The sequence below is a fragment of the Rhodamnia argentea genome, chromosome 6, assembly GCF_020921035.1.
Source record: "Rhodamnia argentea isolate NSW1041297 chromosome 6, ASM2092103v1, whole genome shotgun sequence".
Taxonomy (NCBI): Eukaryota; Viridiplantae; Streptophyta; class Magnoliopsida; order Myrtales; family Myrtaceae; genus Rhodamnia; species Rhodamnia argentea.
This window is the reverse complement of record NC_063155.1, coordinates 3482127-3499153: the sequence shown is the minus strand read 5'-3', so window position 1 is coordinate 3499153 and position 17027 is coordinate 3482127. Positions and strand designations below refer to the sequence as shown.

At 38.9% G+C, this 17027-nt stretch overlaps 2 protein-coding genes across 2 annotated transcripts in view; both read left to right on the top strand.

The window, feature by feature from the left end:
- LOC115744916 (glutamine synthetase leaf isozyme, chloroplastic) overlaps window positions 1-17027 on the top strand; it is a 645880-nt gene that overhangs the window by 181331 nt on the left and 447522 nt on the right. The gene's annotated exons all lie outside the window — the stretch shown is intronic.
- LOC115744828 (endo-1,3;1,4-beta-D-glucanase-like) lies at window positions 1466-6096 on the top strand. Its single transcript, XM_030680211.2, has 8 exons — window positions 1466-1504; window positions 1540-1753; window positions 2256-2277; window positions 2463-2589; window positions 4308-4398; window positions 4519-4608; window positions 5046-5146; window positions 5666-6096. Exons 2-8 carry the CDS (start codon window positions 1606-1608, stop codon window positions 5804-5806), a joined length of 720 nt encoding a protein of 239 aa, XP_030536071.1. The 5' UTR covers window positions 1466-1504; window positions 1540-1605; the 3' UTR covers window positions 5807-6096.

The following is a 17027-nucleotide window of genomic DNA, read 5'->3' as shown; positions in this document are numbered from 1 at the left end:
GAGCACAGCCACCACCACTCCTCACCGAACCACCACCCGATTCAACAATCATTACCCCTGGGACCGTCAGCCATCAATACCCACCTCTATCATATCATTGTCCACAAGAGAAGAACCCGAGCCAGCAGAAATTAGAAAGGGAAAAGGAAGGTGACGGACCTGAGAAATTTTCAGCGAAAGCAAGTAGGGTCGCAAGCAAGAGAGAAAGAAACTAGGCACGAAAATCAAATGAAGAAACAGAACAGCGAGTCTTCAGCTCAAACATGGATTTCGGGGACTTTCAACATTCTCGGCCACGTCGGAGCCCACGAAAAATCCTTCTATTTGCGAAAGGACTTTCAACTCTAGACAAGAGTTCGAGCACAAACTCGACCAAAACAGAACTAGGCAAAATGAAAAAGGACATGGCATGCATGCAGAGATCATCTTCCCATGAAAAGAAGCCGGCGGGCCGGGCGGCGGCGGCAGGCGAGTGAGGGCGGTGGGTGGGAGGGGGCACCTCACCTATGGTCTGCGAGGGTCAGGTGGTCCTCGCCGGTCTTAGAAGGAAAAAAAAGAAAAAGTACCAGATTTCTCAAAAGAAAAACCAATTAAATTCAGATAAAAATAAAAATAAGAAAATTCGGATTTTAAAATAAAAAGATATTCAAATTATCCACAATGATTTAGTAATATGATTTTTTTTTAAAATTTATAAGAAGTAATTTTTCTTATATTGAATTAAATATATAAGTGTTTTAATAATATGGATCGGATCGGGTATGTATTTGGTATGGGTTAGGTATAGATCAAGAAATTTGCACTATGCACAAACAGGTCTTACATGGGTCAATTTAGGCCAAATCATTTATGACTCAATTCAAACCCGACTTGAGCCATCCATTTGACAGGTCTATTTCTAATATGATCGGATATCGTGACTTCTAACTAATATATATTTTTTTTAGCAAAATTGTGTAATTTTTTTATAATTTATTGTAAGAATTTGATTATTTACACAAAGTAAAAAGTGGTCACCACTTTGAGATTAGGGACCCGCATGAAAACACTTCTAAAACTGAGAATAGCTTCTAGCAAGAAGTTGGTTTTTCTACTTTTGCTTTTGAGCAGAAGTTGATTTTTCAATTTCTGTTTCAGAAGTTGATTTCCAGTTGAGAAATGTATTTGATAACTGAAATAAATTTCAGCTTCCGAAAATAGAAGATGGTTCACTACAGTAGCCATTCTAAGTCGAGGAAGTGAAAATTTTTTACTTCTCGGATGAGACTCAAAATCTGATCAGTCAAAAATTTTCACTCTAGAATTGAAAAACACAATTAGAAATCAAATTTTTTTATCAAATGGCTTTTTACTTCAATTAAATTTTTATTAAACGCATTTTTCTGCCAGATGCCCACCCTGCAAAAAAATTAATAATAATAATAATAATAATAATAAGAGAGATGGAAGTGTCTGTAGCTGGAACCTTCTTCTCGTTTCTTCACTCGCTCCCTGCTTCTCTTCTTCTTCTTCTTCTTCTTCTTCTTCTTATAGTCCCCGTCTCCTGCACCTTCTCCCCTCGTGAATCGTCGATCATCCGCGTGAAGGAAGTTCTCATTCACAGCAATGTCTGGTCCCCAGTGCTGCGAAAACCCTCCGACCCTCAACCCGAGCGGCGGAGCGGGACACGTGGAGCAACTGGGTGGCCTCAACGCCTACGTCGTCGGCTCGCCGGATTCCAAGGTCGCGACCCTTCTCGTCTCCGACATCTTCGGTGCGTAACCTCGCGTCTTGAAAGTTTTGTTCTTTTGTGTTCGTTCCTTTTTTGTTCTAGTTCTTGGCTTCGCTATGTGAAGTGAGCTTCGTTTGTTGCCGTTTGTTAGGATTTTATAGGTGGGGTTTTGTGATGGATGGTGTCCAGATTCTGTTTTGAGGTAGTGGGTGATGAGACTTGAGCTTAATTTTGATTGGGGAAGGTCGACTTTGTGGTGGATAATGACTATTCGCCATATAATGACTATTCACCATCAATGGTTACCTTCAGTTTAGTTTTCTCTTTTCCTTCTTTTGTCAAGTGCGTGTGTTAACAATTCTTCAACCTTTTTCTTGAATTTCCTCATTTTGCTGCAATCTCGAGTCTTGATCGTAAGTTCTTGAATTCGTAATGCGGAAACAGAATTAATTTAATTCACTTTATCGTTGGCCAAATAATATGTTTGGCTCCTTGTCATGTATTGATGGTTTTCTGATATGAATTGTCTGTCTTGATGGTGCAGGGTATGAAGCTCCGAATTTGAGGTACAGACCATTAGCTATTGTGGATTAGCTGGATTCCTGAATGTGCACTCCCTTGGATTAGTTTGATCGATGATATTCTGTAATGTTTGCATGAAATGAGAGTACAATGTCAAATAACAGTCTCCAAAATTTGTTCACAACTTCTTCCAAAAACTTAACAATTTACAATGCTTCCCAATTTGCAGGAAACTTGCAGACAAAGTTGCAGCTGCTGGTTTCTATGTTGTTGTTCCTGACTATTTCAAAGGGGATCCTTATGCACCTGAGAATCCTGAGAGGCCCATAGGAGTTTGGATAAAAGATCATGGAGCTGTAAGTTCTGTTTTGTCATACATATCTTAAAGTGCTTGGGGTCTTCATCTGTTTGTAGTTGGAAATTGGAATGCTCATTGAGATTAGCGGATTGGATATGATTGACTTTTACCATACCAATGTGATCTTTTGTTTCTGCTGATGACTCAGTCATATGCCACGTTGCATCTTTGGTCATTCAACTTAGTTCTTTTCAAACTTAGTGTCTGTTACTCATCTATTCCTAATTGTTAGAAACACTGTTCTGTAAGTCCTTAGCCTTCCTTTGGCTTTCTGTAACACAAGATCCTGCTAAATAGTACGTGAAGAAATTGAGATAATTTAAATTGTGGGGTTGTTGACATTGTTAATTTGCTAGATAGAATAGTTTCTTACCATTGGAAGTCGTGAATTTCTAAGAGGATTCACATAATACACCCAAGAGAGAAAAGAGTAATACCAGGGGTTAGAGTTTTTTATACAAAGGAGGTAATAATATTTCAATGGTTGTCAGATTACTTTCTTCGTTACCATGGTGTATGTGACAACCATATCTGTTTCACGTAGGAAGCTTCCACGAGGAATGTTGTGACTCTTTAAGATGAGTCCTTACCTATAAATCATTTAAGAAGCTTCCCTCCAATCCGATGTGAGACTTGAGGTGTCACAAATACCTCCACTTAAATCACCGACTTTCTCATCCACACAAAATTATACCCGAGTGAATTGCCCCTATCCAATGTGGGACTCAATACATCCTGCTTGCCATCATAGAAGCCTGCAAGGAGCTGCACGTTATCCGAGCCCTTTGCCCCGACGTCACTCCCCGCGTTCATCTAATGGGCTAGCAGTGTAGTCCGTCCTAGAACCCCACGTCTACGGGAGGGGGTTTTGCTCTGATTTCATGTGTCGGCGCTCAAAAAAATACTCAAGTAATCAAAGAAACTGCTGATCATATGTGGGGTTGGTCTTTACTTATGAAGCACTGAAGAATTTCTCTATTGTATTTATTCGATTTGAGATGAAGTATGAAGTTGTTCTGACAAGGGCATGGAGTGATCGTTGGGACGAGAGGACTTGAACAAGGTGCAGCTCCTTACAGGCTTATAGGATGGTGAAAGGGGCGATAATGGATTGAATTGCTTCTAAATTAGGGTTATCGCTACAGATCATAAGCCAATATTGATGAGGATGTTGATGCTTTAAGTGGAGAAGTCTATGACACCTCAATTTACACATGAGATGAGAGAGACCTTTTTGATGGATTCATGTCATAAACACACTTCCAAATGGGCTCCACTTTGTATGAATATTTGAATACTCCTTTTAGTGACTTGGCTCACGTGGATTAGGGCGGCTTGTTACATAGTAACTAACTTTTGTGAGTTGTGATAGCTCCTGTTGAGTGGTTTTACTCATGTTTTGTGGACGATGGTTTGTAATTTGGAGCACGTGGTCTTATAGCTTGTGGAAAGGAGCTTATGTCGTTAAATTTGATGTTGTAGACCTCCTGTACTCTTTGATTGTTCATCAACTTGTAAATGCGGTTACTTCATGGTGCTTCCTTGTCCCATTTAAAGGGTTCGTGTATTCTTGGTGTGTTAGTCTTGTCCTGTATTGAGTTATTCTTGTTGCTAGTGTTTGGTTTGGTTAAATTTCATTTGAACTCATCTAGGTGTGGACGGTGCATGCTCCCTATAGATACTTCTTCTGCCCGAAGCTAATCACCAATTTTACAGGATAAAGGATTTGAAGAGACAAAACCAGTTATTCAAGCTCTGAAAAGTAAAGGCATATCTAAGATAGGGGCAGCAGGCTTCTGCTGGGGTGGTATGCAAAGCATTCTTCAGACCCTGAACCAACATATCGGACAGAATAATTTCTTTTGATAACATTTCATTTCTTTTATTTCATAATATTGTTCCTTATGGTGACTTATTCTCTCTTCAGCTAAGGTTGTGGTTGAGTTAGCCAAGTGCGAGCTTATCCAAGCTGCAGTGCTGTTACATCCTTCATTTGTCACTCTTGATGATATCAAAGGTATGTGGATGCCAATTTTCAGCCATTCACAGACTTCACAGCTTCTTGATAAACATAGCAAGTTGAAGTATTACCCAAAACAAGTATGTACATCAAGTTGCATTTCTTCAAACATGAGTATGCTGGAAAATGAAGGCAATGGATATCATTGGCCTCTTTGAATAAAACCTCTTCTTCTTGATGTTTTGCAATCTAGGGTAGTTGTACTTTCTCTACCTATTTAACGCTCCCTCTTACCATCGTCTATCCACGAGTGCATGTGCACCGTGCTCCGAAACGAGCATTGTAAAACCATTTTATTCCAGTCGCCAGGGAAAAATGTATATAGATGTTAGTGGGCTAATTGACCACTGTTTAGTATGGCCCAAAAAGGTCTATTTAGCCTATTGTTGGTGCACTTTCAAAACAAGTTTATTCACTGATTGGTGTGCCGGCAGGAGTCAAGGTTCCTATTGCTGTGCTAGGAGCTGAGATGGATCATATGTCTCCACCAGAACTTCTCAAACAGTTTGAAGAGGTGCTTGCGGCTAAGTCCGAGGTAAGAAAGCCTATTGCTTTTGATTAATGTACGAGTATGCCTTCTGATGAATCGGCAATTGTTCCGGATGCTAGACTATTTAAAAAGTTGACGGTGTTTTACATTTTCAACGAACGGAAAATTGGTCTTGAAAAGATAAAGTTCATAAAAGCCTAATGCGTTACACTTTGGTTGCCATTTAAAGTCAAGACAAGACCGGGCAAAACTTTTTGATCAGATGCAAATATCCTCAAGTCCTTCATTTACTTTGGGCCTGTGCAAATGTTTTTACTAAGCCTGTCTGTTTGCAACAGAATCATGAATGAATTATCTTGTATGTTAATATGGTTTTTGCCCTTGTTCACTAGATAGTCTGTATCCCTCTCCAAATGATGTTTGTTTTCATTAATCACTCTGATTTGCGAGTTCTCAATGTGCCAGGGATTTTCAAAAATTTTGAACTGAATCTCACCCTCCTCTGTGTCTTAGTCTCTCCTATGGGAAGTTTGGAAATGATTCTCCTTTATTCTTGTTGTGCAGGTTGATGGATTCGTGAAGATCTTTCCCAAAGTTTCTCATGGATGGACAGTGAGATACAAGGTTGAAGATGACGCTGCAGTGAAGTCTGCAGAGGAGGCTCATTTAGGCATGATACATTGGCTTGTGAAGTTTGTCAAGTAAGAAACCACATCACACCTTTTAATAAATTGGAAGTAGGACGTGATATCTAGTATGAAATTGTCAGGCACTATATTTCTCGTGTCTCAGTTTATCTATGTGGTGTAATGTGGAAGAGCCGGTAATAATAAAGTTAGATCCGGAGTTCCTACATATTTTTGTCGTCAGTGTAAGAGCTCTTGTATAAGCATCCGGCCTTTATATTCCCTGTTCAGATGTACGATCTTGAATTCTTAGCCCCACTGTCCTCATTGTGCGAAGATGAGTGGTTAAAGAGTGATATTCATGTTGGAGTTCACTGATTCATCTGCAAATGCTGCAATAAATGGCCTGACCGGTGTTGTGCTGAATTTTCTTATGCCATATGCCATGGTGATGCGGAAATCTGCAAAGGTAGTAGCAAGATGTGATACTTTCGTCTACCAAATACTTATCTCAGCGAAGTGAGTCATGGATAGTTGGAAATCACATAATTTTTTATGATGCTCATCTCCTTCATTTATTGGTCCATTTGGAGTTATAAAGGAGACCAAAATGTGAAATGAAGCAATCTGGCTTGTTCAGGCAGCTTCACATAGAATGCTGCGGATCCTTTGATGGCCCTCTTGCTCAGGTCTTATGGCATCTATATTTGTCAGAGAACTGCTGTGAGAATGCTCAATTCGCTGTCATCTTCACATCTTGCTCTTCATGCTTAAAACTTCTGAATTCCAAAACCTTGCCATCGTTTCTTTCTTCCTGTTTTAAGGTATGATGGTACTTGGTCTTGACCTGCTTGTCTCGTTCACTCTGGAATTTGAATGGCAAAGGGATGGGATTCATTCCTTGAATTAGGATTTGTTGTTCTTTTTGAGAAGCCAACTAGGAATTGGATTAGACGGAAATGAGGTGTATATATGAGTTGGCGCAATTGATTTGCCTATTTGACTTGGTATTAGGATGTCATCGGCAAGGACAAGCGCCGCCGTCTCGGACACTAGACCATCTCCATGACTGCTGCCACCACAGCATCCTCTAGTGGATCTCCCTCCCTCTACCACCACCGCATTGCCACCCTCACCACCATAGAGCTAAAGCGACATGTCCGCCCTAAACAAGCGGACGTTGAATGCGTGAAAAAAAAATTTGAAAAAGGGATTTTTTTTATTTTTTTTTTTTTGAATTGCAAGTAAACAGATATGATTGGAGATTTGCTATCGCCGAAGGGTGCATTTCAAACCGCAAAAGTGTTGGACCTGCTGTCCACCCGCAAAAGCCCGACATATGACTGTCGGCTGTCGTTTTACGATGATCATCCTCGTGTCATCGATGGTTTGCGGAAAATCAGATTGGGCACAACACTTTCGCTGTGCCAAAGGCCATGGCAGGGTGGATGTAACCCAGCCCCACATATCGTCTGGCTATCTAATTCTTGACCACATCTAGGTTATATGTTCTGTATATCATTGGATTTCATGATGCAGATGAACATTCGTGGGACATCATTGTGTAAGCCACAAAAATGGCACTCTAAGATTACCACCATAGCTAGAATCTAGAACCCGATAATAGAGGGAAAAGGAATTTGCGCACCTGATTTGAAATCCTTCAATCTTGATGGGGAATATGAACAATTCAAGACTCGAGTGCTTCTCCTCTATTGCTTCTATGCCATTGACTCAATAAGATTGACTCTCGCGAAATGCATTCAATAACCGTTTTTTTATGTGAGGTTATTTGTACATCAGAGTTGGATGAGAGATTTGGAGCACTATTTAAGAGTTTTCGGCCGGATCTTCTCATCACAGGTCGGGCTTTGCTCGGCCTACACAAGCCAACCTTACAGTAGATTAATTAATAATCTTTATATCTTACCTTACGAGACTAATCTCGTACAACAGTAATTACAATCTCAATTAATGTAGCCCATATTAAAAAAAAAACTCTTGCACATTAATGTAAAACAAAGCTCCATTTCTATTTAACATATAGGATTGGTACTTTCTTAGGATAATGAGGAGTGAGCATAGTTTTATGATAGAACTTGAAATCTGTGATATGATAGGTTTTAAATTTCAAGATATGTAGGGTAGGTTTCAGATTCCAAAAAATGAGAAATTTACTCGACGGATAGGTTTCAGGTTCCAAAACACGAGAAATCTATTTTGACGGGTAGATTTCAAATTACTGAACTAGAACCTCGCACCTCTAGGCTCATAGGGCCGAATGAAGATCAATTTTGTAAAGAGTCCGAAGAATGATGGTGACTGCGTTTAAGGGCGTTGAAAATAGCCTCATTCATATTCCGAATGAGGCCAAATAATCTTCTGGCCACAACTCCGACCACAGCCGTAGTCCTTGCTCTTATTTTCCACTCATTTTGTTTCTTTCTCTGCTCCGAGCTGGAATTTGACCATTCTCTCTTCTTGTCGGCAAGCAGGGAAGTTCCAAGAAATTAGTCACCATGTGCAGAAGATGACCATTCAGACAGCAAAAAGCTCTCGCTCCCTCAAACCTCGACCACAACTGAAATTTCGGACAAATTTCTCGTTAGATTGCATCTCCTCAGATGAAGGAGCCATTAGTCAATGTCAGCAGAATCTCTACTTTTTCGTGAAGAATCAATTACAAAGTTACGTGCTCCGTAAATCCCAACTTACTCTCAAGTGACTGATAGGAAACGAGCCAATTGTGTTTTGACCTTAGTCGTCAATAATTGGATTAGGTTGCGGGAGGCCAGCTGTGACAATGGTCTGCCTCTGTCCGAGCACCTGAGGTTCCATCGATACCAGTGGATCGACCGATAGCTATGGCGGAGGTATAAGTGAAATTTTATAAAATGATTCATGATCTTTTCAAATTAATCGGAAACTTTCAGTAATTAATTGTCCAATACGGTTTGATTAAACAAATAAGAGGGTGTACCTTTTTCTTTACTCCCAATCACGGAATGAATTCCCTTGTCCACAAATAACAATAATATAAAAAAAGGGGTACCTTGATAAGTACTTAGTGTTCATTCAAGTCAAGATCAAACCTCGCAAAAGTTGTTAAATGTGGGGTTTTTAAGATATCTTTTTGGAGCATGTGGACTCTATTGCCTCTGCTTTTCAACGGGTCACAATCTCCATCCATTGTGCTCCCTAACTGTACCATTATGGTGATGGGTCCTCCTCTCTTAATTCTTCATTAATCAAAAGGGTAGAGGGAGACTCTTTCTTCACGGCTTAACCGAAGAGGGCAATTCATGCTTATGATTAAACAGACCAGGTGGTCGTCAACCTGGCCATGTATCGCCCTAGTGGGGGTACGTCTCGAATGTAAGGATATAGGTCGAGAAAAGAAGAAGAAGAAGAAGAAGAATGAAGCATATATGTCATGTCATGTGGCATTCAATTTTGATGTGGAGTTCATCCGATTTAACTTTGATCTACCACGTGTGATGTTTGATCTCGACCCGATATGTATCGAGCTTCCTTTCCTTTTGCAGAAAACGTGTGGTTTTGAAAATATTTGTTTGAAAATGGTTGATTATATCACTTGAAATATTTAGCCAATGAATAATATTTTCAATGTCAATAATGATATATATTTATCCATTTTCGTGGATAACAAAAAAAAAATTTGTTTCTCATTTTTATAAGCGATATAACCAATCATTTTTAGAAAAAATGTAAGGAAAGGGATCCTCGATCTACTTGTGCTAAGAGCATGAATGGTTACAAAATTTGAGGGGACATTACATAAATCTCCCCCAACTTTAGGGTGATGCACGTTACCGTCAAATTGTCATTTGTTACATAAGACCCATCTAAATTTTCGTTGTATAACTTAAGGGTGAGCAAACTGGACCGGACCGGACCAAGCGGGTTGGTCCGGTCCTCGAGGGGGGCGGTCCGGTCCCCGGTCTTAATAAATGGGACCGGTGACCGAGCGGTCCAGTCCTCGATTTCGTGTGGATGGGACCAGGCCGGACCGCACCACCCATAATATATATATGCAGTTAAAAAAAATGAAGCTTTCATTTATTTTCAATGTTCATTTCTCGAGCTATTTCCATTGTTAGGCTATACATTCCAGTGCATTGTATGGTGAGTGTACGTTGGCGTGTTCTTTTCAAAAAGAAATAATTCAATTGGTTCATTTAATATAGTGGTAGCAATTTCTTACTATTCGTGCATTTTGATTGTTCATTTCAATGAGTAATCCTGTATTTTGTTTTTGCACATTACTTGGACGTGGAATCCATTTAGTAAACAACATCACTATTAGTATGTCTTCGCCGGCTACGTTTTTTCGATTCCGCCATTTATATATCTCTATTATGTCGGCGGTTAAACCAATGCCATTATTAAGCCTACCATTCTGTGAAAACGCGTCTTCATTATGAAGGTGAGCAAACTGGACCAGCATGCTTTTTGTATTCAACCAGGGATATAGATTGTAAATTAACATGCAATCAAAGCATATTGTATTTCAAGGGTTAGATTTCTATAAGCAGCTGATATTAGAGGTTCCACTAGGTCGGGATTGGGACCAAACAGGATCACCGGTCCCGGTCCGGTCTTTGGTCCTGAAAATTTGGGGACCGGGACTATTGGTCCGGTCCCCGGTTCCATACCGAGATCGGACCAGCCCGGACCATGCACACTCCTAGTATGACTATCACCTCTCATCAATTTTTTCGTTGCACATGCCTAATAAGTGATAGGGGTGAGAACTGGTTCATGGAAGAATTTGGAACCGAACCAGACCGACCCTATATAGCCGGTCCCGATTCCGTTCCGGGGTTTATAGGGTTGGCTTCAAGTTTCAAAAACTAGGAACCGAACCCAACGGGGAACCGTTCACCCCTATTCAATGAATGCTGGTCTCGATAGTGTAGGTTTGAACTTTTGGTGGTGTCTAATATGTCTCCAACTTAGGTTGTGTCGGTGGGGTCGTAGACCTTGCCGGATCGGGGTGAGGGCCGGCCCCTTGCCGCTTCCGGGTGAGGGAGGCCCACGCCTACGTCGCCTATTCCCCACCCTCGTCGACCATTCGTTGCCTGTTTTTCACTGTTAAGCTTTTTTTATATATAATTTTTTAGCAAATTTTTAATTTTTAAATAAAACTTAAATTTTTTTTAAAAAAAATTAACTCATTTTTAAATTTAAATTTAATTTATCTTAATTTATTTAAAAATTTTAGTTTAGAGGTCCACGGGACTTAATTTTTTCATAAAAAATCATTTCAAACTAAAATTTAATTATAAATGTCATATATTAATTTCGGCCAGAATCTCTCACCTAAGACACCTAAGTGATTGTTTTTATTTTTTTGATTTGACACTTAAGTTATCCAACGAAACTTTTGGCACTAAAGTGAGTACATAACTTTTAGCACTTCTGATGTTCTTCTCCCGCGGAGGCACCGGTCCTGATTTATTTTTTTATAAGTCAAGGGCTTTTGCTTATTTCTTTGCCGAGACACTTTTTCACTAAGTATGTAAGAAATTATAAAGTATCTGAAAAAAATGTACTGAAAACAATCACATGAAAAAGTTATGCACATTGAGATGCCTTGATCTTTTTTTTTGTAGACAACCGATAACCGACATAGATCTTTGTCAATCCAAAATGAGTGAAATTTTACAGCCATCTTATATTTTGTCTTATGCAAAGCTTGGACTTAATTAATTTTCATCTTCTAAATTTCCATATCGGGAATGGAATTGCCATTTCATTCTGTCGAATCTTTTAAGAGGGCGGTAATCGCATTAGGTCATACAAGAGACGACCAACCAGAAAGGATTTGGCAGTGATGTGCACCATGAAAGTAAATGTTCATAATTAGTTGACGGCGTTAAAATTCCGTTCATGTTCAAGTTTGCTTGACAATGCGAAAAAAGAAGAAAAAACGAGGCTTTTTCTGAAAATTATTTCTTCTAAAAAGCTGGTGTGTACAGCAGTAAAATAATAACAGAAATGAATAATGCTTTCAAACAACTTGCTTCAAAATTAAAAAGACAAAAGAGAAACAAAACATATTACATTCTTAATTGTAACAATTAAAATTTACATAGAAATAAGAAAAGTTAAACACAGAGAGGAAATGAATATATTTGGAGGTCCCCCACTTTAAATTTTAATGGGATGATTAAGACAAATTTGACTCTTCATTGAACATAGGATGGATTTAGTCATAAACAATGTGAAAGTAGCCCCTCACAAATAGAATAATCGCTTCAACACCTAGTGTAATGTGAACATAGTGCAATTACGTAAAGAAGAGGCGGACATGGACCACGCTGCGTTTACTTCACACATCAAATTCGCTTGATGATTTGCTAGAACATGACATAAAGCAAACACGTGGCACATCTATGACCTCTCAAAACCCTCGTTGAATGGTAAAGGTCTCGGTGAGCGACTCGAGTAAACACCTATCATGAATAGTCATCACCTTGTGTGGTTATTCAGAATGCTCTTTTTGAAGCTTGACCCGCATCGATCGAGTCGAGTCGTTACAAATAGTGTGGGAGCATGAACCCCTCTAAGAAACATATAGGGCAGGAGCGATTAACCCTATACCTAATCCGACAAGGGTAGAAAGTGATTACCGGGGCAAGAAGATTTAAATACGGTGTTACCCCCAACCTGCTTCTAAAATGGCAAAAGGGGCGGGATTAGATAGGGCGACACATCCAACACGGGAAGTATCGTTGGGTGATTTAAATGTGGGAATTTATGACATCGCAAGTCTTGAATCAGGTGGGAGATGCACATTGAGCGATTCATTTTAATGTCCATCCTAGATAGTCATCACATTGTGTAGTTATCCTAAAGCTCTTTTGGGGTCGTTGAAATATCAATTTAACTCTTTTTAGGAATGTTATGGCAATTGGAATGCTAAGTCGAAGGTTGATTTCCTAAATTGGGCGTGCTATGTATTTTAAAAGGCCGAGAACCGTAGTGATCAGATGAACCAATCTTGCCTATTCTCTAAATTTTAGCAAGTTGGCTCGGTCATCGGTTTTCTTAGCTCAATAAGAAGGCAAGGCCCGACCGCATGAACATTCGTTTGGCGCGAGCCAATTTGATTATTTTTTAGCAGGCTCACCGACTTGGCTTTTATGGTGCGTTTGTTTCTTGAAAAATGAATAAATTGAAAAATATGGACTTAAAAATAGTCGATTTATATTGTTTACAAAAATATATGCGAAAAAAATATTGTCATAGTTCATGAAAATGTTTTTGGCAGTAAGGAAAAAATTTTCATTGACAAATTATTTCAAATCATACAAATAAATATTTTCCAAATCATTCATCTTTCGCGAAACAAATGAAGCCCTAACGAGTTTTATGTATCTCTCTTTTTCCAATTCTCTCCGGACTCCTACTTCCGGAGCCGAATTAGTTGTAGACACAATTTTGATGTGTCAATTACTCCGATGATCTCGATTGTAATGCTGCAATTAGTTTGTTATGTCACAAGATAAGATAGAATGTGATGTGATTAAAAGTTCCCTAAACTTCTTTATATTCTATCATTAGCACAAAAGACTCGTGCAAAGCACAGGATTATGCATATAATATTTGATTAATTTTTAGATATAAAGATTCTCTTTGTTGTTGATTTTTTATGGGTCGTTGATTGATCACTTGAAGAGGTTTTAGAGAATTTAAAAGTAGAAGAGAAAAAAAAATTGATAACTAGGAAATAGTTATAACGATCGCGGTCATTTAATAAACTTTTTTAAAAAAAATTTGGAACCATTATTAAATACTTATGATTAACGCAACTTATTTGATCATTCGTGATGAGCTTGTAATATTATTAACAGATTTATATGATATATGGAGTCCGACACAGATATGAATCATTGAATAATTAATTAAAAGTCAAACCAAAATTAGGATAGGGTGAGTTGGACCACACTAGTGGCCACCTGTGCCTTTTCTTTAATTGAATCTTAAATATAGTATCATTGATAAAAATTAAAAAAAAATCCAAACAAAAATTTTAATTCCCAAAATTGTGATGCTAAAGAAAAATTACGGGAAATCAAAGCATGATTTTTAATATCACAAGACAGTACATACCACATTGAAAACATTTTTTTTTTGGGTCGGAACATTGAAAACTTGACATACTAGTATTGTGTTTGAAATTTGGAACTCCATGGCTACACTTGGTTTGCCGGCCGGCCTACCCACACGCCCCTATTGATGGCAGTCATGCTCTTTGTACCGCCACAAATATATCGTGCGGTTGTAGGCAAAATTTTTTAGGCAATATTTCGATAGCTCGGGTCTAGGGTTTCTGTAATCTCAAAAAGAAATCTCTTGTGCTAGTTCCTTTTCATCATAATTTACACAACTCAGGTACATTGATGTTCACACCGGCCAATTTCGGTCGGAGCTTGAGTGTGATAGCTTATGTGCCTGTGGGCTTGCAGCAGGCACTTATTTATGCCCATGGCGCATTCAGGTTGTCATACAGGGCTGCAAGATGGCTCAGTTTAAAAGCGTTTCGTCAGCCCATTGTCCTCGAGAAGCAAATCATGTGGCCAACTTGATCGCTAAAGCTCGTTGTAGGAAAGCCCTACCCTTTTATTGGGTCCTTCGATCCCCCTTCAAACCATTTGGGATGTTTAATGTTTTGATATCGAACAATTTTGTTTTAATTTCACTCAATAAATAAAGCATCTTTTGCTATTGTACTGTTGCATTGCGCAATGTGCAAAGCGCAAGAGTTTCACAACTCGTGAATGTCGCCTCATGTATGACCCAAAAAGAAAAAAGAAAGGTGTCATCTCATCAGATAATTTTTGAACTGTCATTTCTGAATGTCAATCTTTGGTTGGCACTCTATAAGTAGGCAGATTGGCTTGTGTACTTTTCTAGTTTAAAACGAAGTGGCCAGCACCTACATATTTTTAAATATTAAAGCTCATTTGAATGACAGGTATTGACAGTTTAATCAGAAGTATCCGTTGGAAACAAATGAAATACAAAGTACTCTTCAAATTCTAAGTAGTACACGAACAAGTGCACTAATGTGATTAAAAACAAGTTACGCCGCAGCGCAGAGTAGGGGTGAGGATGGTTCCGAAGGAATGTAGGGTTGGTTTTGGATTTAAAAAATTAAGGAATCGGTTTCGATTGGCAAGCTCCAAATTCCAAGACCAAGTCTTTGGTTTTTTACTTGTCCTATGTCTTCGCTCGAGCATGCGATGTTACGTAATGTCCGATGATGGGTGTATAATCCGGCACTACTAATTTGAGCTTTCATTTCCAGCAATATCCAAGACTACAATTATTACTTTGTTAATATGTCATATCCTTCAGATGTATAAATATAAGTTGTGGCCAATGGATTATAATAACAAATGATAGTCATTAGACATGATAATTCACCGTATTGTTATAAATAAAAAAAAACAAGTGGAATCTAGATAGATTCAGAAACCGACCTCGAAACATGTGATAAGGTAGATTCTAGGTTTCAACTCATGCAGAGTAGATTCCAAGTTTCAAGAATTGAAAAATCTATTCCGACAATTAGGTTTCAAATTTCACATAGAATTTGGGCTGACCTTGGAACCGCTCACCCTTTATCGTAAAGAATCTCGAGTTAATTACCTAGCTTTGGTGTTTGACTCTTACCACCCAATCGGCATCATTCTGTCAATTAGCCTTACAAAGATGGGAGAATATTTTTAGACCTTCGCAACCCGACTAGATTTGGCAGGTGAATCCGGTCCTAAGTACATGGCCAAACACTCCCATCCGAGCCATGTCTTGTGGTGCGATAATATGTATTTTTTTAAATTGGAAATGCGAAAATCTGTATAAAAAAAAAATTAGACTAAAAAACGGTTCATTATTTCATAAATTATTGTATTTATTATTTCAAGCGAGTTCAGCGAATATTTTTTAAATTTATTTGTTTTTGGCGAAATAAACTAATTCTAGTTCCGGGCGGGATTATGTCTCCGCCGCGTAGATCGAGCTCAGACGCGTTTTTCGGACACGTGGCCGACGCGCCCCGACTCCAAGACGACGTCGCCCAGCCCCCCATTGCCCCGTGGGTCCCACACGACAGTGTCCCGTCTGTCGCCAGACTTTCGCAAGGCGCGTGGGGAGGAGGCCTATCCTCTAAATTTATGTCATTTCCTTTTTTTGTTCATAGATTCTGCGGTTTTTTTTTTTTTCTATCTTCCCACTTTCCTTACCACATCACCCTTCTCTTCTTGCAATAATTACAACACTGCCACGACGGTTTTGTACTATTTTCTTCCAAATGGAATTTAAATAGGGACCTTCCTTGCTCTCGATAAGATGAGGTATAATCATATTCCAAGACGCGATAATCGTTCACTAATTATATTTGGATATTCAAATTCAATATTCGAATTTCAATCTCCCTCATCATTTAATTTTCATTTTCTAAACTATAAAAAACCTTCGAAAGTTTCTTTCCTATGCTAGTTAAAGGAAAAAGATCTTTCCAAAGTGGATGAGATCAATAGAAAACAGTTCATGCACGCCAGGAGCTTTGCATAGCTAGCAGCTTTTGGGTCATGGATAATCTCATTATTAAGAGAAAATGATGACTTAGATTAGCTTTTCGCGCAACATTGATGATTATGTGTGGGGATGATCCTTCCGGAGCTTTTGGTTCCCTTTTTAGGGTTAATCATACACCATGTGAGCTTTAACCCCACGAGTAATTGGCAGGACAAAGTTTATGGTTTAGTGGTTAATCCTCTTTAATTAATAATTGGCCATGAACATGCAAGAATTAGATTTTAAAAAAATTAAAAATTAAAAAATGTGTGTGCCGATATGTTGGGACTTGTTTAGCTTTCACTAGTAGAATCTTTATCTCTTGGAACTTAGAGTGGGGAATCTTTCTTCCACATGACCCATGTGAAGCACATGGACATGGGATTAATCAAACACAATAAAATAGGAGGAAGATTTTAAAAGCTCTCTCCAATTTTTATGCCCGTATCGGATATCATTTTCATTTTTGAAAATCTAGATTTTTACATCCTCGAGTAGAAATTTTTTAAACTGAAAAGACCAGAATACCCCAAGACGTCCGAACATATCTCGAGTTCACACACTCTCTCATCTTCACCTGGCCGTTGCCGCCTACCACTTCCGTCGCCGGAAGAAGTCACCCCTCCCCGATCTCTTTGCTCAATGAGAAAAATAGGTCAGATTTTAGAGGATCAAACTTATGGGACTTAAGG